The 20,598-nt window shown below is 49.4% G+C and overlaps 6 protein-coding genes across 6 annotated transcripts; 3 read left to right on the forward strand and 3 right to left on the reverse strand.

Annotated features, from left to right (window-relative positions):
• Positions 1 to 1,211: 1,211 nt before the first annotated feature.
• On the forward strand, positions 1,212 to 2,141 carry N7473_004684 (enoyl-CoA hydratase/isomerase family protein; the record flags this gene model as incomplete). The annotated part of the gene is made up of 3 exons (XM_057150624.1): positions 1,212 to 1,325; positions 1,388 to 1,548; positions 1,604 to 2,141. 3 exons carry the CDS (start codon positions 1,212 to 1,214, stop codon positions 2,139 to 2,141), a joined length of 813 nt encoding a protein of 270 aa, XP_057010734.1.
• Positions 2,142 to 3,947: 1,806 nt separating this feature from the next.
• Positions 3,948 to 6,530, reverse strand: N7473_004685 (Zn(II)2Cys6 transcription factor; the record flags this gene model as incomplete). The annotated part of the gene is made up of 9 exons (XM_057150625.1): positions 3,948 to 4,384; positions 4,441 to 4,627; positions 4,683 to 4,858; positions 4,909 to 5,182; positions 5,250 to 5,791; positions 5,847 to 6,014; positions 6,063 to 6,253; positions 6,308 to 6,430; positions 6,484 to 6,530. 9 exons carry the CDS (start codon positions 6,528 to 6,530, stop codon positions 3,948 to 3,950), a joined length of 2,145 nt encoding a protein of 714 aa, XP_057010735.1.
• Positions 6,531 to 7,241: 711 nt separating this feature from the next.
• Positions 7,242 to 8,489, reverse strand: N7473_004686 (putative proline oxidase Put1; the record flags this gene model as incomplete). Its single annotated transcript, XM_057150626.1, has 2 exons — positions 7,242 to 8,055; positions 8,113 to 8,489. 2 exons carry the CDS (start codon positions 8,487 to 8,489, stop codon positions 7,242 to 7,244), a joined length of 1,191 nt encoding a protein of 396 aa, XP_057010736.1.
• Positions 8,490 to 9,420: 931 nt separating this feature from the next.
• Positions 9,421 to 11,250, reverse strand: N7473_004687 (L-glutamate gamma-semialdehyde dehydrogenase; the record flags this gene model as incomplete). Its single annotated transcript, XM_057150627.1, has 3 exons — positions 9,421 to 10,905; positions 10,965 to 11,072; positions 11,128 to 11,250. 3 exons carry the CDS (start codon positions 11,248 to 11,250, stop codon positions 9,421 to 9,423), a joined length of 1,716 nt encoding a protein of 571 aa, XP_057010737.1.
• Positions 11,251 to 12,607: 1,357 nt separating this feature from the next.
• mvp1 (sorting nexin Mvp1) lies at positions 12,608 to 15,117 on the forward strand (the record flags this gene model as incomplete). The annotated part of the gene is made up of 5 exons (XM_057150628.1): positions 12,608 to 13,103; positions 13,214 to 13,975; positions 14,031 to 14,173; positions 14,237 to 14,830; positions 14,908 to 15,117. The coding sequence occupies 5 exons, from the start codon at positions 12,608 to 12,610 to the stop codon at positions 15,115 to 15,117; spliced, it is 2,205 nt and encodes a 734-aa protein (XP_057010738.1).
• A 1,713-nt stretch (positions 15,118 to 16,830) lies between these two features.
• Positions 16,831 to 20,118, forward strand: N7473_004689 (Na+/H+ antiporter Nha1; the record flags this gene model as incomplete). Its single annotated transcript, XM_057150629.1, has 1 exon — positions 16,831 to 20,118. The coding sequence occupies one exon, from the start codon at positions 16,831 to 16,833 to the stop codon at positions 20,116 to 20,118; it is 3,288 nt and encodes a 1,095-aa protein (XP_057010739.1).
• Between the last annotated feature and the right edge of the window lie 480 nt (positions 20,119 to 20,598).

Below are 20,598 nucleotides of genomic sequence, written 5' to 3' on the forward strand. Positions count from 1 at the left end.
GCATCCTTGATGCGTTATTTGAACGCGCAAGCTTTCGGCTCGAATGTGTACAGCTAGCCTCGGGATAATGCCTTGACTGAAACGTTTAAGTGGGTTGCTATTATGAATGGGTCGCAATTTGCTGTCCGTGAAAATGACCCCGCGAATCCGCAAAGAGTGACGATAAGCTAGAGACCCTGCAAAAGCACATTGTTTGAGGCAAAATATATGATTTTCACGAATTGCAGAAATTCGGTGTATATCTGTAGCGAAATAGGCCATTTCTGATATAGCCTCACCTATAATGTGGTCCAGTACAGCCTACGAGTCACGTTCAATTGGCCACAGTTCAACGTTACATTGCAGTTCTGGTATTATATTCATTTTATTAGCTATAAGGTAAGCCATCGGGCGGGGCATAAATGGATTCTTTGAAGCCAAACCTTCCACTTCTGGAACGTACCAGGGGGCTCTTATCCCAACGTACAGCGAGCTAGGTTCAACATTCACTGTATTTTCCTCTCCTAAAATCTGGACCTCAAGAAATTGTTGGCATCATCAGCTATGTACCGTGTATACAGTAAAGCGAACAATGCTTATGCTTCCAAAGCAAAAGTCAATTGATTCATGTACTGTAGATAGATGTTGATCCTTAGTCTAGTTAGAAAACACCCCCGGATCCCACACGCCGGCCCTCGGGCGGTCACAACGCCTGAACCGGAGCCTGGCGCAAGAACGCGTTCACAAAGCGAGGGATGGTATCCGTCAGTCGTTAGCAGTAGGTCACCGCTAGACTATTCTGACAGAAAGGTGTATCCGCCGGAAAAAACTATTCCAGCTTTCAACTATCCTTTACCCAGTTTGTGCACTGCCTGCTTCCAGGTCGGATCCGCAGATACAAACATCGAAAATATTTTCTACAACTCTGGTTTCCATCATACGCCTCCTCCGGCCCTGTAACATCTCCCTTTCCACCTCCGCGGACCGAAAGGGCTCCGGATAATGACCGGTCACTCTTGCGCATCGGCCAGGGGCCATGATTGCCATACAGTGTCGTCATCTGCCCAGATATGGACTGTAACATAAGATCTTTCCGAGGTACCGACAAACCGAGGTCCGTAAGATTACCTGATACATATTGTCTTTTATATCCTAGGAACCATGGCCTGCGGATCGAAGATGACTTAGAAATCGATCACATCAAACACTTCTGTTCTATTGGTCTTGAGGAAATGTCTGATATCCCTCATCTTTCCAATTTGGCTATTAGCCTGAAGAACGGGGTAGCGGTTCTGAAATACAATCGACCTGAAGTAGGGAATGCCCTTAGTGTTCCCATGATTGAGGTAAGCATTTACATTATTCGAAAGGCGGACGTATTTTTGATTTCCACTTACTGGATGTCCAGGATATCCTGTCCGGGTTTAAATGGGCACAGGATCAAGATGAGGTCAGAGTTATCCTACAGACGGGGGTAGGGAGGTTTTTTACGACTGGGCTGGACTTGAAGGACAAGTCTGTAACCGGGCCAGGCACCGTGATTAGCGACGCGTTTCTGAACACAATGAGGTAGAGTTGTCTAAAAATTCTAGTTCGGTTGTTGCTAATGCTAATAGTAACGAAGAGAATTGCATAAAATCATGATCAATTCCAATAAAGTTCTCGTTACCGCTGTCAACGGGCCTGCTCCTGGTTGGGGAACGACTAGCCTTGCTTTAGCCGATCTTGTTTACGCCTCTCCAAATGCCGTTTTCTTTACCCCTTTTGTGCAATTAGGAATCGCTGCTGAAGCGTGCTCGACCGTCACTTTCAGCAAAATCATGGGCCATCAGAAGGCTGCATCTCTCCTTCTCGCAGGTGAAAGGATGACAGCTACTGAACTAGAAAACTTGGGATTGGTTACGAAAGTTCTTCCCAAGGAATGTTTTCTCGAGAATGTGCTCAAAATCTGTTATCGAATTGCGAGCCAACCACCCGAAGCTCTAGAGCTCAACAAAAAGCTTTTGATGCGAAATTCCAGACAGGAGTTGCTTAGTGCGAACGAAACAGAGCTTAAATTCCTTAGGGAAAGGGCGCGAAGTCATGAAAGCCGGTCGGCCGTCAACGTCTTCCTTTTGGATCAAGGGCGCAAAAAGCAAGAGAAGACCGAGGCCAAATTATAGACCACTATACCATTGCATCTGCAAACGGTTACCTTGCTTTGTTCTCGTATGTTATGTTATCGTATCGGGAAGGTCTTACAGATATTTGCTGCCTCAGGAACCAAAATCTTCATACGATTTATTGGAAAATTCTAAGTTTAAGACACTAGACACCATTTGAATCCGCCAAGGATGTTCCAGATCATTGTCTGATCAATCAGAAACGCCAAACAATGCATCTCATGACACCTCAGTAGATTTCCTGTACCACCTCACCGTCGAAAAGTTGGCGATTTCCACTCTCTTGCCACGAGCGTCACGATTTCCTGTTCCGAACTAGAAGAACATGCCAGTACCCCAGGTCGCTCAGCGCAGCCGATAATACCGATCATATCCCTGTCAACACCTGAATACCTGCCAAAGCTGGCTAACTTCCCGCGGTGATTGGCTGATCTCTGAGCCACGTATTGTTGAATAACGGGTTCGGTTTGACGTATCAAATTACCTTTTTCTAGTTTTTTTATAAGGTAATAGGGCTTTCTACTAATTTTTTTTATTACTAGGATTTCCTTAACCTTATATTGATTCTCTATTTCTTCTTCGATTTTACAATTAGTAGTAATTTTAGCGTTCCTAGGTGCTTTTTCTAACAATAAGATATAAAATATTATATAGATACGTTACATACTATTAGGTAGCTTTAGTTAATCATTAAGTAGTCCTGTTTTTTCTATAATTTTAAATAGTCCTAATTTAAAGTAGTCGAGTTTTGCGCTAGCTTGCGAATATCACGTTATAAAAGGTAAACTTTCTCCCTCTTTCAAAAGTTAGCCACCTCCTAGTGTAATTAATTATTGTCGGATTTATAGGGTCGGCATAAATCCTTCTGCGTGCACAAGCGTTGATACATGGTCAATCGAGTATACGATCCGGCAAAGAATCGTATAGGTCAGGTCGAACGATCTAGTCGTAGATCGTTAAGGGTCGTACGATTCGGCTCAGAATCGGAAGTTAACTTATGATAGAAGAATGCTCTAACTTTATTATAATGATTACACTTGGTTCAACTAGCTATGGAAAGGAGGTAGTATTTATAACTTCATGACATCATAACAAGGAGTCAGAACAGAATCTTATAGAAATTAGGAGAAGTATAGAGCGTTGAAGCTCTTTCTTATAAAGGATCAATCGTTGAAGATTATCTTTATGTGTACGTTCCGTTATATTCTGTTAAGTTCGATAGCTCTAGTGGGCTTATGCATTATGGACCCACTCATGTTGACAGGTATAATAAGATTAAATGAGCTAATCGGCCTAAGCGTTAGGGTGAGCGATCAGGTTACTCTGGGAGCTGCTTATGTTCGCTCCGTGAGCTGCTCAAGGCCGCGAGATTATTAACTCAGTCTGTACTCCGGGAGCCGATCATTTCCCGAGGTGGCAGTTTTACCGTCACCTAGATTACAATGTAAACCTATATATATGCTTTAACTTTCCCTTTTATAAAAGATCTTTCTAATGTCTTTTGAACGGTCTTTTTGAACGGTCTTTTTAATAGCTTCGGGAAGGGCTTAGTAGGTATTATAAGAATATCTAGGTACTCGATGCACCTGTTATCCACCATATCCGGAAATGAATTAGTCTCTCGTGCGAAAGCACAAGTTGGCGTGCGATTAGCCTCAGCCTTGATTTAGACCTCTTAGAAAACGAAGCATGATCACCTAGTTCACGAACTTGGCATCGACGGAGATATTAGTATCAAATGGTATGTTATGATTCAATTCGTCATTATCTCATATTTCTCAGGTATCATATCGAATAAAGCATCGCTCAACCAACATAAGACCCCACCGAGTGCATGATGCTCTCAACATCTAATTGATCTGCGAGATCCAACAACTCTCGTGGAGGTAAGCTAACCGAGGAATTGAGTCCCAACAGATCCCATTCGAAACCGTCTCCGACATCCACCGACTCCAATCCATACGTGTCATCACTTTCCTGCGTGTCACGATGGATATTAACTGGCGGAAGAGGACTGGATGTAGACCTTGGGGTCAAAGGAGCAAGAATTTGCTCCAGCTGTCTGAGCTCTCGCCTTCTCAGGGGTGCGGCTGGATTTCCCTTTGCAATGAGTGTTTCTAAGACACAATTCAAGTGATCACACCAAGTATCGCGCTGAATTAGTGAGGGCGCGATTGCTCGAATCAGATATAGAACGAAGGCAGATGAGGAAGCGTCTTCGATTTGGAATGGTAGGAATGCATCTGCAGGTCCGTGGTTTAGTAAACAATATGCCACCTTCAGCAGGACGTACACGTACCCAATAAATCATCATCTGCGAGGGTCTGCAGCGTCTGGAGTATAGTCTGGGCCGAGTCTGCACAGCATTGCAGAAGAGAAGCGACGGGTGGAGAAAGTCCAATGCTTTGAGATGCTTGTCTCTCGGTACGTTCGATATGCATGTTGAGAGCACACATCACCAAAGGTCTTGTGGTGAGAACGATGCACTGGGACGGTCAGTCTGCGCATAAATTTGCCACTAACCTTACAGAGTTCACTCACATGATGATGAGCTAACATAAGTCGTATTGCCATCTTCGAGGCTCTGCTGATGAGACCATGAAAGTGGGTATTAAGGAAGGCCGTGAGATCATGCGACAACTCTGCCATGCTGTGTAGAATTGACTGCATATTCCGGATGAGCGTTCCATTGAATTTATCTCCCACCCCATATACCGCTGAATATTAGTCAGTAATCGAGTATCTCAAACAGATAAATTTTGCGTACTTGTCAAGATTTGAGCCATAAGCCTGGAAAGCCGTACATGTAATGTCAGATTGATATGTTCCACTGAGTTCTCAACATCTGCAGGCAATCGGACTGTGATGTCTTCGTCTCGGATGGAGCTTGGCGCCCCGATCAAGGCTGAGAATTCACGATCCAGCATATAGACAACCCAGAATATTGTCCTACAACGACTCGAGAGTTCTGGTCCTCCTAACTCCTCCGGGACATGTCGATGGATTCCTTCGATAATGCAGCCGCGTAATGCCTGCCCAATCTATTCGAAAATAATAAGGTTGGTTGTTGCTCCTGTAAATTCCTGCATTGGAGGATTGACAACTCACATGTTGAAAGGCTGCCCGTCTCATGTCAATGGACTGCAAGTAAACCGCCCCAAGACTGAGAGCCTGGATGCACGTCAAGGGATCTTCATGCATTCCCGACAAATCGGGTAACAGTGCCATCGCCCTTGATGCATATTGATGGCCTGGAGGTGTTCCAGATGGGTTTTTGTGCGTAAGGAAGGCCTTTCCAAACGCCAGAACTAGAAGATATTGAACATACCAATATCTCGCAGAGGCAGCTTTTGCGGAGGGATTCTTATAGAATTCATGCAAATCTCGTAGATAAGCTTCTTCATCAATCATGAAGGAAAGAAACCCGAAGTAGAACTTAACAGTGTTGAAAAGAAACAGGGCGTAATCGAGCGGTGGGAGGTTTGTGACATCAGGTATTTCATCTGGGGGCAATGGTCTCCATTGAAGCTTGAATGCCATTCCATCCAGGTGCCATGGGTCAGGCGGGCAATTGGATTCTGGAACACGTCTTCCAATGATACTTAAAACACGGCGACAGAATGACCATGATGATGTAGGCCCCATATACCCTGTACATCGTTTGTTAAAGAAGGATAAAGTACAAAGTTCAGATCAATAACTTACAGAATCGACCATCTGGTGTTCGGGCGAAAGACGGATCTTTATCTACAAGGGGGTTTCGAGAAAATCGGGATCGGTGTCCGTCTTGCTCAATATCGGGGTCTGACCCAGTTTGCGCTCGCTGCAGATGAGCTGTAGTAGGAGTATGCAGAGTAGTGTCCAAGCTTTGAACTGGATCAAGTCAGTCTCGATAAACTTAGATAATATGATAGATGGTACCATTTGCTATTTCCCTCCACCGCACTGCTTGCTGGTCCTCCAAAAGAAACTGGGGAGGATGTGGTGTAGAGAGATCAATGTCGCTCTCCCCAACATAGGGTGACCCAACGAGAGCATCTTGACCCGAAGTGTCTTGGTGACGCACGCTGCTATTCCTTTCCGATAATTGCTCTTCTAAATGGCGTAGATACCTGCACAAACTCTTCAGCCACAGGGCCTGGCTCAAAATGTGAATTAAGACTTACCGCTCCGATACAGAGACTCGCACGTCCTCGGCAGGAAACTGGCAGTGTTGCTTCTTTCGACTGCATCTTGTGCAGGGATAGGATCCCGAGCACTTGACTTTCATGCCCCGACATCGTACACATCTAAACGTGTTATTTTGGTATACCGTTGACAGCACCCATTCTGTGCAACTTACGCCTTTTGGCACTTCTTGGCCTTCACTTTGCTGGGAGTTACAGGCATGTGAGGCTGTAGCACCGAGCAAAATTGATTCCAAAATAGCAATGACAACCGGCGTATGCCTCCGATATCAAGTAAATTGAGTAGTGCCGAGTGTTGCGGGGTTGACGCCAAACTAAACGGGGAGTCGGGATGGTCCTCCGACTTTTCTTATCGGCTTATCGCCCCACTTATCTCAGCTTCTCAGAGCCGAGCCCCGCACGCGTGATAAGAGCGTCTACTTGCTGGCTGCATCTGGTTGGTCAACTTTGTTCCCTACTTTGAATGCTTCTCAATTTGCACAAGAGCTGTAATATCTATACGCTGAGGCTAATTAAACCCCAACTTGTGCTTCCGCACGACAGATTAATTCATGTTCGGATATGGTGGATAACAGGTACACCGAGTACCAAGATATCCCCATAATACCTAAAAGCCCTTCACGGAAGCCATTAAAAGACAATTCAAAAGACATTTAGAAAGATCTTATTGAAAGGGAAAGTTAAAGCATATGTCTTTACATTGTAAAATGGTTCTCTGCTATATCCGAAAATGGATTAGTCTGGCGTGCGATTAGCCTCAGCCTATCTATACACCAATGGGGAGAAAAAGGCGCCTTATAGCAAGAATTCATCAATTTAAACTCATTCAGGCTCCTCTATCCCCCTATATCTTAACCCCCCCCCCCCCCCCCCCCCCCCCAATACCTCAATACTACTGAGCATATCTAAAGCATCAACCAAAAATCCTTCGTCTCAGCTCTTGTCGCAGTGCAGTTACCATGTGCTGCGTTCGCTCTACAGCACCCTTATTCTCAATAGCCCGCCGGTGAAGATATTGCATGCATTCAGCCACTGAGCCCCAGGCCATACACTTGAAAGCCTTGGGAACCGACACGTTGGCAGCGCGTGAGTCCTTCAGTGCCCTTTCATAGTTCTGTACGAGTTCACAGCTGAGTTCATCGGCCATTCCTTGAATCTGCCCACATTCGAGTGGGACTGTAGGTTGGCGAGACAAGAGCCGAGCTTGATGGGTAGCTATGGCCTTGGCAGCACTTGCAGCGTTGTGTGTTGCCAGGAAGAGCGCTGCATGGGGAAATTTGAGGTCTTTAGCATTATCAGGCATTATCCGACACAACATCGTATCTGCAATCAAATCATATGAGCGATCGGTATCCTCCTTCGTATCGTGGATCAGAGATCGTGTCTCATGTTCAATATATGCTCCTCGGACCAGCTTGATGCCAAGTGACCATCTTTCCTGCGCTGCCAGTGTAATATGACGATCAACGTTTGCTTTGGATCCTTTCAAGTATCCTTGGATAGTGTTGTATACCAATGGCGTTTCTGAGTGGTTGTGTTTCCGCATGATATCAATCGCCCAATCATCCAGTCCGTGCTGAAGGACCTGCTGCTCAGCATCCAACCATAGTCTTGATCCTTGGTCTTTCGCTGCCAGGCAAATCTCATCCACCGCATGTGCCATAGAGTCAGGGATAGGTTTCCGTTCCGCCATCGAGTCCACCGCAATTGGGCCGGCGCCCGTGAGTCTAGATTACAATAGTTAACGAGTGCGCGTTCAAAAACCCGAAGGAAATGTAACCTACTTCACGGCAAGAAAGTCACCGGGTCCGACCATGCGCAAAGTCTCCAGAGTTCCCTTCTTCCATTCTTCAATCATTTCGTAACATTTATCACTATAAGTGGCAGACCCAGCGTCATCGTGGGCAAGCTTCTCATTGGGATCCAGGACAATCTCCTTAGAATATCCCAGAATAACTCCTTGGTATCCTATTTTCTTAATCTCTGCCACTGTCTTCGACACCTCCTCACGAGTCGTTCCGGCACAAAAGTGATCATAGACGGTCCATCGGAGGAGTTTATTCAGAACAAGGTTGCGATCAGGGTTGAGCAGGGCCGACTTGGAATTGGTGACAATGTTCAAAATAGCCAAGGCAGGCTTGAGGAATAACTTTGAGGACATGAGGGATGTCAAGACCAAAGATCTCAGTAGTAACTTTGTGGGTAGTCTTGACATCGCTGATACCTCTAGAGGTGGTTTGGATGGCGCTGAAATGGCCACATCGTGGAATCCCTGCTTGGTCGAGCGATATCGTCGAAAGTTCAATTGCTTTAATGGCAAAGCGCGTGGCTTAAAGGTGACATTGTAAATTGAGGGAGATCGTGAGAGCATCTTGGAAAATGCTGCTTCGTATATGCAGCGAAGTGTAGTTGTCCTCTGCCTTACTGTCCTGCCTGGGTCGTAAAAATAGTCTGGCTTCCGGTAGGACCTGCGCCAAGTTTCTATTCAATAGAGGCTCTATATACGCTATCTTATGTCTATCTTCTCGCTATTCCTTGCCGATATGCCACGTTATGGATCACCGGATCATAGTCGGTGCAGCCCTCCGATGGTGGGAGGGGTATGGATCGGAGCAGCCACTCGGCCACCTAGATCGACTTATCAGGTATAGACGCTCTTACCGACAGGCTCTTGATAGTATTATCCCAGTCACTTCCCCACTTTTCTAAGGCCGGACCAGGATATGTGCGTCGGAAGTGCTGGCAACGTCGCATCCAGATGGAAGCCACCAAACATGTTTAAACGAGTTCCACAATCTTGTTTTTCTATACACCAAGTACGTACTACTAAGCTCTCGCTTTTTGCCGCTACGCTTCGCACATTCTGAAATTTCCTTACATATATTTCTGGAACCTTTTGGTAATGGTCTTCATGCTATCATTGCACAAAGCTTGAACTCCGTAATGCGACTCTAGCCGTTCCGGGCAGAAACTCACGTGTGAAGTTGATTACTCAAAAAAGAAACAGTGCATAAACCTTTGAGGGTCATTTAGGCTAAATTCAAATCTATATTGACTATCTTCACTTGTATCTCCGATTCAAGAGCCTCGTCTTAAACCTCGTTTGAAGGATACTGAACCTTCTCCAAAGGCACAAACTCTTCCTTGATTGTGCGAGTGCTAACAAATCGCTGAAGATGAGCCATAGTGCCAGTCTTATCATTCGTGCCTGAGTCTCGACTTCCACCGAAAGGCTGCTGGGCAACGGTAGCGCCAGTGCACTTGCTGTTAAGATAAAGCATACCAGCAGCATGCTTCAAGATAGTCTGAGCCTGACGGCTAGCATAAGGATCCTTCGCAAAGATGCTACCGGTGAGGCCGTAGCGAGATGTCGTATCAATTAATTTGAGGGTCTGCTCCCACTCTGAATCGGGGAAAACATAAACACCCAGAATAGGACCAAATAACTCGGTAGACATGATCTCGTGCCGAGGGTCAGATGTGCGGTAGACAGTTGGATGCACATAGAATCCCTCTTTCTTGGAGGCCTTGCCGCCAACAAGTAGCTCTAGTTCCGAGTCGGTCTTTGCATCTTCGATGAATTTGTTCAGCTTGTCGAAAGAGCGTTCGTGAATCACGGGGTTGACGAAATTGGCATAATCTTCAACAGGGCCAACCTTCAAGGCCGCGGTTTCTTCGACAAGAGTCTTCTGGAACTCTGGCCAAACAGACTCTGCCACATATACTCGCGAGTTTGCCGAGCATTTTTGGCCTTGGTATTCGAAGGCTGCTCGAATAGTGTTCAAAGCGGCGCTCTTAACATCTGCGGATGAATGCACAACACCCCAGTTTTTCCCGCCTGTCTCGCCAATCACACGAGGATATGAGTTGTAAATACCTTGGCCAATTCCATCACCAATTTTCTTTTGCAGACCCTTGAACGTGGCGGTAGATCCAATGAAAGTGAGAGCACCGAACTCAGGTCTCTTCAGAACAGTGTTGGTCACTTCCTCGGCATCGCCAGGCAGGAACTGAATGACGTCCTTAGGCAGACCGGCTTCCAGTAAAATCTTATGGAGCAACCAACTAGCATGTAGTGCCGAGTCCGAAGGCTTCCAGACAACAACATTGCCAAGCAGGGCTGCCGGTCCAACAAGTGTCGCACCCAACGCAGTAAAATTGAAGGGCGCGATAGCGTAGGTGAAGCCTTCCAATGGACGATATTCCATCTTGTTCCATTGTCCATCTGGTTGAACTTGAGGCTGTTGAGAGTACAGAGCCCATGCTTCTTGGATGTAGAAGCGGAGGAAATCAGCCGTTTCAGCTGGGGCATCAATCTCAGCTTGCCAGATATTCTTGCCCTGTCCCAGCATGGTTGCTGCAACAAGTTCTGAACGGTATTTGCCGGTGATCAGTTCACTGGCGCGAAGGAAAATAGCCGCACGATCTTCGAAAGGTGTGGCTTCCCATTGAGGCTTTGCCTTCAAAGCCGCGTCAATTGATGCGTTGACTTGATCTGGTGTTGCTGATGCATAGTTTGCGACAACTTCCCGGTGCTTTGAAGGGTTGAGTTGAGCTCGGGACTGCTTTGTTTGGATCTATATTGAGCAGATGTGTTAGAAGGGGTCTATCAAGCTCGGTTAAATGACAAACTTACCTCGACGCCATTGATTTGAATGGGAATAGTGACTGGGAATTCACTCTTTAGTTTTTGAATTGTTTTCGTCAACTCTGCTCTTTCGGGAGAACCCTTGGCGTAGTTCAACTGGACTTGCCGTTATTATAACAGGTAGGACTACTTCCTTTAGCAGCAAGCTCACCATCTTTTCATTCTCGAATTTTGGAGGATGCAGCATAGTCAGACAGCGCTGACCACCGCCATTTCTGGATGTGACTAGCAGGCCTGAACGGACAACTAGACGAGTAATTGTTGTAGGTCGCATTTCTATCGTGCTAGTAGGACGAAGCTAGAGAGAGGATCCTAGAGTTCAAGCAGTCCCCTTGGTCTTTTGTAAGTACTTAAATACGACAGGCTGCACAGCTTAGAAGTACATCACCTTCGGAGACCTATGCCGACGCGACAGATGTACTTGCTCCATGCGTTTCCTTGCAGGATGCATGGGTCAATATTGCGGGGAACCTATAGATCGCATGCCTTCCAAAATGTCGGGATGGTCCTCCGAAGTTCGATAAGAACAACCCTCACGTCATTCGTTTCACTCAGTCGAGAGATCCGATGCCATAAGACTACTAGAATTGCATTCTCCCACGAATCGGTATCTAGAGGAGCTAAGCTTGCTCGGGCTATTGCTTCTTTGGCGAATCCTTAGGTCTGGTCCGTGCGCAGTGGCTTCATTTGTAATTATCGATGCCAAAGTACTTGAGTCCATTGATACACAGCTGAAGATTCCACAGCCATGCTGCCTCGTTTTTCTAATACTACATAGCCCTTGCTATATCCGCCGCCTACCTATTCGATCATTGTGGCTCTCTCCTTCCGAGCTTCTCTTGGTGTTTAATCAAGCAGCCGTCTCATGAAAAACGAACAACTCGATTGTATCTACACAGAAATTGTTTTATCATGGTCAATCAGCGCCTTCCAATTTATTTAAATAACATTCGATCTTTTCAATCAATCATATACCTTCTAAGTCACAACATATGATGCTCTTTGACCAAGACAATGGGCATCGTCTGTTTGTGTGCGTGAAAAGGCAACAAGATATATACCCGACAGCCAACTTCAATGTGGGGACCTCTGACTGGCTCTAAGTACCAGAAATTCGTGACTCGAATGCATTAGACGACAGGCTTGATCCAAGTAACTCAGATCTTCCGAGATATTGCGTACGGGACCGTGTGATTGGGTAAATGGCTTAATTTGGGATATCGACACTGCCCACTGTCACTGTCATGAAGCGACTCACCGCGGAGAAGGTTCTAGGGATGAGCGATGGGGCGACCCGCTCGTTATCTCCCCCAGTTGACCCTCCACAGCTCCCTTCTCCTCATTCACGATCTCTTCTTTCATTCTACTGTGCTAGAAAATTGAGTCAGTATTGGTCTCTCCTGTTCCTCACGATCTTGCTACTTGCAATTCATGCACCACGCCGACCCCTCCATTTCAAGCTTCAACCTGCGTCGTGGTCTGTGCGGCCCAGCCACCGACCTCCGACCGAGCTCCGCTTGATCGTCGAGCACATTCGTCATTGCGACCAGCAATCACCTCCACTCCTGCTCTGAAACCCTCCCATATCCGCCTCCTCCCCCGCGCAACCACTCACGAGTGGCGATCCCCAGATGTCCCTTTTCGGAACATCCCCAGAAGAGCCCTCGGCGGCGGCCTCTACCCCGAGGCCCAAGTCCTCGCTCTTCGCAGACGACTCGATCGGTGGCTCCTCGTCCCTCTTCGCCGATGACACCGGTGATGATAGTTCCTCGTCGCCTTGGAACCCACAGAACAACACTGCGAAGCGTACAGCTCGACGTGATCTGGTGCGGACGCTGCTTCCTGTTTCTGATGTGCCGGAGAGCTACGTTGATGCCTACGATCTCATCCTGAATAGCGGTGATAGGGTCGGGGCTGGTGTCGGTCTCACCTCCATTCGAGAGCTATTGTCCAGCAGTGGATTGACCGCATCAGACCAAGGCAAGATCCTGAATCTTGTGGTCTCTGGTGACCACGAGAGCTCGGGTGGATTGGGTCGCGGCGAGTTCAATGTGTTACTAGCATTGATTGGACTTGCACAGCAAGGAGAAGACCTGTCTTTTGATTCGGTCGACGACCATCGCAAGAGTGAGTATCATGAGTGAAGAACCTTTGCTTCACATTGATGCTATAATTATGATTTGCTCGGTTCTCCCATCATGCTAGTCCCGATATCTGACAATACAATCAACGTCTAGGACTCCCACAGCCCAATAGCGGTTTCCTTGACAGACTACGAACTGCCAACGAGTCCCAATCTAGCAGTGCATTTGAACGACCAGTTACACCTCCACCACAACAAACTCCCCTTCAAGAGCCCAATTCCGCACGGTCTCGCCGCTCGCGACGAGAGTCCTTGGGAGGCCTAGACTCTGATCCTTGGGGTAGTCCAGAGTTACATCGGAACCACAACCACGAAACTGTAACTTCTGACCAGCGGATTATCAACGGCTACGGAAGTATGCGCTCGACGACGAACGCTTGGTCAGCACCCAGGACGGTTGAAGAGCCAGCCCAGAGCCAGACCGAGGTACCCCAGCAGGGTCGTAGCGTCGCCCCGACTGAGGCCGCAGTGCCACCACCACCTAGCAGCTCAGGATCTGGATGGGGAGGCAATATTGGAACTACACCGGATGATGGCGGATTTGTGGGTGCTCCGCGTCCGGGCCTTGGTGCCTTTGGGCCTGCCAGCGATGAGCCTGGCGACATCGCACCTCGACGTCGATCACTGGGTATCACCCGCTCTACGAACCCCCAGGTAGCAGAGACGGTCACGATCACCCTTCTCCCGGAGAAAGAGGGAATGTTCATGTTCCAGCATCGCAACTACGAGGTCAGGTCAGCGCGACGAGGCAGCACCGTGGTGCGTCGGTACAGCGATTTCGTCTGGCTGTTGGATTGCCTGCAAAAGCGATTCCCCTTCCGACAGCTGCCCCTTCTCCCACCGAAGCGGGTTTCAGGTACGTCTAACGCTGGTTAAAGCACCTCCAAATTGCTTGCTCACCTGTTTATAAGTAAATGGTACTCACCTATCAGCCGATTCAAATTCTTTTCTGGAGAAGCGGCGCCGTGGACTCATTAGATTTACCAATTCCCTTGTTCGACACCCGGTTCTCGGCCAGGAGCAACTGGTGGTGATGTTCCTGACTGTCCCTACCGTACGTGTCTTTGCATGCGATTCATCCAACCTTCCATCGGACAACCTCTGACTCATCCTCCAGGAACTTTCGGTATGGCGTAAACAGGCGACAGTTTCGGTCCAGGACGAATTCGAGGGACGATCCCTCCCACCTGACCTCGAGGATTCCTTGCCCTCTGATCTCACCGATACCTTCGAGACCGTCCGCAGCGGTGTGAAACGGTCCGCCGAAATTTACATTAACCTGTGCACTTTGCTCGAGCGATTGGCCAAGCGAAACGACGGCCTTGCGGCTGATCACCTGCGATTCTCCCTGGCTCTCCAGTCTCTGACCGAGGTGACCAAGGACACATACGCGGTCGACACGAATGACATCCCGGGCCTGAACACCGGTATCACCGCCACCGCGCGACACCTCTCGGCCAGTCAAAGCCTGTTAGAGGATGAGGCCCGGGCCTGGACCGACGGCGTGCTGGAAGATCTGAAAGCACAGCGAGATTGTCTAGTCAGCGTACGTGAGATGTTTGATCGGCGGGATCGGTTGGCGCGGAACAATATTCCACAACTCGAGCGGCGCATCGAGACCAATGAGCGCAAGCTGCAGGAATTGCGGGCGCGGCCGTCGGGCACCGTGAAACCTGGAGAGGCCGAAAAAGTGGAGGACTCTATTTTCAAGGTATGTTGCATGCCCCACACCGACTAATGCCGCGACCCGTCCCTTACGAGAAACTAACAATCCCGGTCATCGTGCAGGACAAAGAGTCAATCGTGCAGCAACACGCGCGCGGGGTGTTCATTAAGGAGTGTACTCGTGATGAACTTGCCCACTTCCAGCAGAGCCAGTATCACATCAGCCGTCTGCATCAGGACTGGAGCCAGGAGCGAGTCAAATACTCCGAGTTGCAGGCCGACAATTGGCGGCGCCTCAGCGATGAGATCGAGGGAATGCCGACGGGAGAGTAGCGGGCGGGATTTTGAGTTTCTCTCTCTGTTTCTCTCTCCTGCCTTGAGGATCCTGGGGCCGGGATTGTCGTACATAAATCTCAAAGAATCCGGCCCAGGCCCAGGCCCCGCCCAACCACGATGTTGAGGTTTCTTTTTCGTTTATACGCGCGGGGTGCGCGTGGGCCGCACCCGTCCCGGGTTAGTGAAGAGCTTGGCTGGTTGTTTGCTTTTTTCTTTTTCAGAACCTCGTCCAATATGCTCTCCCGTCTCTGCCATCTTAACGGAGTGGCGGAGGGCCTGACAATGGGCCTGGACCCTTGTTGCATCCCTGTTCTTTGCGGCGGTTTGAAAATCGCCTGAAACTGGCCAACCAACTCCTACGTGTTTGTCGATGCTTCGTATGTTCGGATTTACCGCGGTTTGCGCTTGTGTATCTGTTTTGTTCTCAAATTCCCCCTCTTTGTTTCATTGTCCGCATGTTTTTTTTTTTTTACGCTGTTCAAGTTCATATAGGTCAAGAAGCATATCCATGTCGTTTAGGGCGGTGTGTTCAAGCCACGTGAAGTCGAGCAAACTGTAAGTTGGAGATATAAATTGTGTACGCTTTATGTACGTGATCTATCTACTGTACTGTAGTCCACCATGGTATTTAATAATAGTACTGATGACGTCCCGTTACCAGCCATTCTTCCAGAAGGCCCCGCAATCACCACCAGCAGTGGGGATGATAGTGGGCCATCATTCTGACCTGACCAATGAAGGCGAATAGGAGAGTATCTGGGGCTTGGCGGTTGGCAGGGCTGGGAAGGGCCCGGACCTTGGCCGCATGCGTAACGTATGGTAAATCGGTAATCGGATACGCCATGCTCTCTCATCTCCGATTTGGGATTTGTAGAAATTAAATGCCCGTGCTGAGTTCCGCAGAGTATAAACACTCACTGATGCCCGCATTCGGAACTCTGCTTTCCTTTTAGTTACTACCTTGTCAATTGTGTTTATTGACACATCTTCAACAATAACTCTCCCTCTCAATTGCTCTCAGACCAGCACTGATTCCTGCCTCCGCCCGGCCAAGACCCTGTTCCGCCTGGTCAGTGGGGCCCAAAAGTCTCGGCTGACGAATCCCGCCGGTTCCAAAGATTCTCGTTTCTGGGCAAATCTCCCTCAGCGCGAACAATCGCCGGCTCGTCCATCGGCCAAGATTCCCCCAAGACTCCTTCTCTCGCCCAGCACTTGTCTTCTTTTTTCTTCTCTTTCTCTCACTCCTGTCTTTGCCTGCATGAGACTCATCCCGGGCTGGTCTCGTTGATCTCTCTCACGGTCCCAGCAGCCAACGAGCGAACGCCGCCAAACGGTCCCCAGCCTCCCTCTCCACTTTCTCGAACACCCGAATACGCTCGGACAGCCACGCTTCGCCGGTCCCATTTCCGATAAACCCGAGCTTCTCGGCGGATGAGCGTGCTACATACAACGCAGACTTGCTCGAATTCAGCCCTACCAGGGTCCGACGACTGTCCCATCTCCACTTCGTCCAAGATTCTCCCCCTCAAGGCATGAGGAGCTATTCGGAGCAACGACGTTCGAGGCGGAAATCCATCTGGTAATTGAATTGCCGTGGTTCGGGGCAAGAGAAGCAATCAGAAACAACAAAATACAAAACGTACCACCGTACGTACCTTATCGCAGACAATCTGCAATACTTCCTGAGACCGCTACGGTCTCGATCTCGCCATGGCATGGGATCACCTTGATTTCGATCGGCCGCATCTGGCTTACATGATTCTCGGCGGCTTCACGGGCCTCTTCATGCTGTGCTCGCTTTTCGTGAAAGAGAAGCTCTACATTGGCGAAGCTACTGTCGCAACCCTCTGCGGTATCATCTTCGGTCCACATGCTGCAAATTTATTCAACCCCCATGACTGGGGCAATGTCGACAAGATTACTTTGGAATGCTCGCGTATTGTCCTAGTCGTACAATGTTTCGCCGTCGGCGTCGAATTGCCCAAGGCCTACATGGAGCGTCACTGGAAGTCGGTCAGCTTGCTGTTGGTTCCCGTCATGACCTGGGGCTGGTTGATTACCAGTCTGTTTATTTGGTGGTTGGTACCTCCGCTCAACTGGCTGGAGAGTCTAGTGTGCGCGGCCTGCGTCACTGCTACCGATCCTGTCTTGGCATCGTCCGTCGTCGGTAAGGGTAAGTTCGCCAAGCGTGTGCCCAAGCATTTGCGTGACCTCTTGTCGGCGGAATCCGGTTGTAACGATGGCATGGCGTTTCCATTTATCTACCTCGGATTCTATATCCTGCGTTACAGGCCAGATGTTAATAAGGTATCGCTGAACTGGTTCTGTGTGACCATTCTCTACGAGTGTATCTTTGGTGCTATCTTCGGCTTTGTCATTGGATACGCTGCTCGTCATGCCATCAAGTGGGCCGAGCGCAAGAGTCTTATTGATCGAGAGAGTTTCCTCGTGTTCTACTTCGTCCTGGCCGTGTTCTGCGCCGGCGCGGGTAGTTCGCTGGGCATGGATGACCTGCTCATTGGATTCTCCTGCGGAGTCGGCTTCAGTAATGACGGTTGGTTTACAGAGAAGACTGAAGAGTCGCACGTCTCCAACGTTATTGACTTGTTGCTTAACTTGGCGTACTTTGTCTATTTCGGATCCATCATACCCTGGGAAGATTACAATGCCCCTGACCTCGGCCTGACTCCCTGGAGACTGGTCGTCATTGCGATATTGGTCATCTTCTTCCGTCGCATTCCTATTATGCTTTTACTGAAACCGATTATACCGGATATCAAAACTTGGCGTGAGGCGCTCTTCGCTGGTCACTTTGGCCCCATTGGTGTCGGTGCCATCTTTGCTGCCATTCTCGCGAGAGCGGAATTGGAACACGATAGCACACAACCACTTCCTGAAAGTGAACTCAAGGCGTCTTCACTAGAGTATCCGGCGGACTATGCCGTTGTTAGGCTCATCTGGCCTATTACCACATTTATGGTTATCTCGTCTATTCTGGTCCACGGATCTTCAATTGCCGTGTTCACTCTGGGCAAGCGCATCAACACTTTGACAATTACCCTGTCCTACACACAAGCCAACGAGGATGGCCCATCATGGATGAACCGCCTTCCCCGTGTGCAGTCACTGGCCAAGGGATCCATGTCCTTCCGCAAGGCTGATGAGCTTGACGAGGCTTCTTCTGACGAGAGACTACCCGAGTATCCCCCGGGTACCTTACCACCCATCGGCATGCCCGGTACCTTCTTGCGTCGTGTGCGTGAGGAGGACAGCGAAACCCAGAGTACCCAGTCGGCTCCGCGGAAGCCTATTCGTCGGAAGCGCCGCAAGCACACTGACGCTGGTGGTCCAATCAGCCAGTCAGCCATCATGCCCCAGCGACGTACGGAGAGCGAGCTTGAAGGGGAATCCAAAGAAGAGCTCGAAGAACGAGACCGTGTGGATCGTGGATCTTCGCCGCCTACCGCTGAACGGGATCGCTTCGGACGTGAGCCTGAGATTGAAGTCTACCAAGAGGGTCATCATATGATCATCGAGGATGAGGAGGGCAATGTGCTCAGGACTGAAGATACCAGTAACCTGACTCCCGAGGAACAGGCTCGTCACATCGAGGAACAGCGCAAGCGCCTCGAGCAGGACAGGTCTGGCGAGCTTGCTCCATCCGGCAGCCAACCTCACGAGAAGACCGAGGGCGAAGAGATCCAACAGGCCGTTGGTGAACAAACCGGACACCCCGTCGAGAAGGCTCGGTCTCGTTGGACCAACTGGACCGGCTTCGGAAAGGACAAGACCAAGGAGAAGCCAGAGGAAGCTCAGCCGAAGCCTAGACCTCAAGCTCAGCCTAAGCCTGCCGAGGGCGAGAAGAAAGCCCGCTCTGCTCATGCGTACCAGTTTGGTAACACTATCATCGTTGAGGATGAGGATGGTGAGGTGATCAAGAAATACACCATCCCGTCTGGTGACAAGTCCGCCAAGCCCAAGCCCAAGCCTGAAGAACCGCAGCATGGAAAGGATCAGGCGCCTATCCGAGCCGGTCTGAAGCGCATGGGTACCTGGTTCGGCATGGAAGAGGAGGGCGAATCCTCGCAAGCCGGTCAGAAGAAGAAGCCTGTTCCTCGTACCGAGACTGACGACTGGGCCACGGATGACGGCCTGCGATTCACTCTTGCCCAGAGCACGGAGGTTGGCTCCCAAGGCATCGGCTACAAGGGTCGTCGCATGACCAAGCACGAGTTCTTCCAGCAGATCAAGGGCCTGGACCCCAAGGCGCGCCGAGATCTAGTACAGCAAACCGACGCCCCGGCTCCCATCAAAGAAGCTGCCCACGAAGACGTCAAGCAAACCGAAAAACAAGAACGTCGTCTCTCAGCAGCCGCCGCATCCGCCGCCACCGGCGCCATCCCGGAAGAAGGCGAGGATCTCGTCTCCGAATCTGTCACAGACAGCGACGTCACCGACGAGGAAGACTCAACCGATGACCGCGGCGAAACAAGCCCCAACGTCGCAACTTCCCTCGCCAAATTCACCCGCGGAAGCTCCGCCCAAGAACGCCGCAGCAATCTCAGTCATGCCCCACGCCCCCGCGATCGTCGTCGCCGTGACTCAGAAGACGATGGCACAGAGCGTATCCCGCCCTCACGCCTCCGTCAAGAAGCCGGTCTCGCCGCACCACCACGCCAAACCGACGACGATACCGGCGAGACACCCGCCGAGCGACGTCGTCGTCTCGCTGCGCTAGGCGAGATTCACAATGGCGATTCCTCTGACTCGGAAGCTGAGGGCGAAGCTGCCATTGCCGATTCCGATAGTGAGGATGACGGCGAACCTCGACAGGTGCAGGGTAAAGTGCAATTCGCGGATTCGGCGAGACCACATGAGCAGCCTAGTCCCAGTGAACAGCATTCCTCCTCATCTGGTTCTGGCTCTGGATCAAGTAAATTCACACCCGGCCATCGACCCCGTATCTCCTGGGGTGGCGAGAAGGGACGGGAACATTAGCTTCAACGTTGATATCTGGCTATAACCCCGCCTGATCCGAACCATCAACATACTTTTTTCGCTTCAAAGCTTTTCATGTACATGGACTTCCTTGGCTGCTCATTGCTATCACCCGCATATTTCATGTACTTTCTTCATCCTCCTTTTGCTTTTTACGTTTCCCCTTTTCTCTTTCCCCGCTTGTGCATAGTAGCTTTTTTGCTCCAAGGATATAACGGCCGAAAGGAGCGATTCTGCGATTTGGATGATTCTACATGGCTTTTCCTTTTCATGATTGTGTTTTGGGCTATTGCTAGAGCGGAGCGTGATCATTCATACAATGCATTTGAATTTTGTATATTCAATACATCCTTCCACTCTATTACTTCGTAGATCTACTCGAAATACAGTTTTTCCACATTGGGTGGAAAGATAAATCGTTTGTAGATGAAAAAGTATAGTTAAGGTCGAACCAGAGGTATCAATGCGAACAAAACATGA

The sequence above is a fragment of the Penicillium subrubescens genome, assembly GCF_028828155.1.
Source record: "Penicillium subrubescens strain IBT 31985 chromosome Unknown utg000003l_segment0_segment0, whole genome shotgun sequence".
Taxonomy (NCBI): domain Eukaryota; kingdom Fungi; phylum Ascomycota; class Eurotiomycetes; order Eurotiales; family Aspergillaceae; genus Penicillium; species Penicillium subrubescens.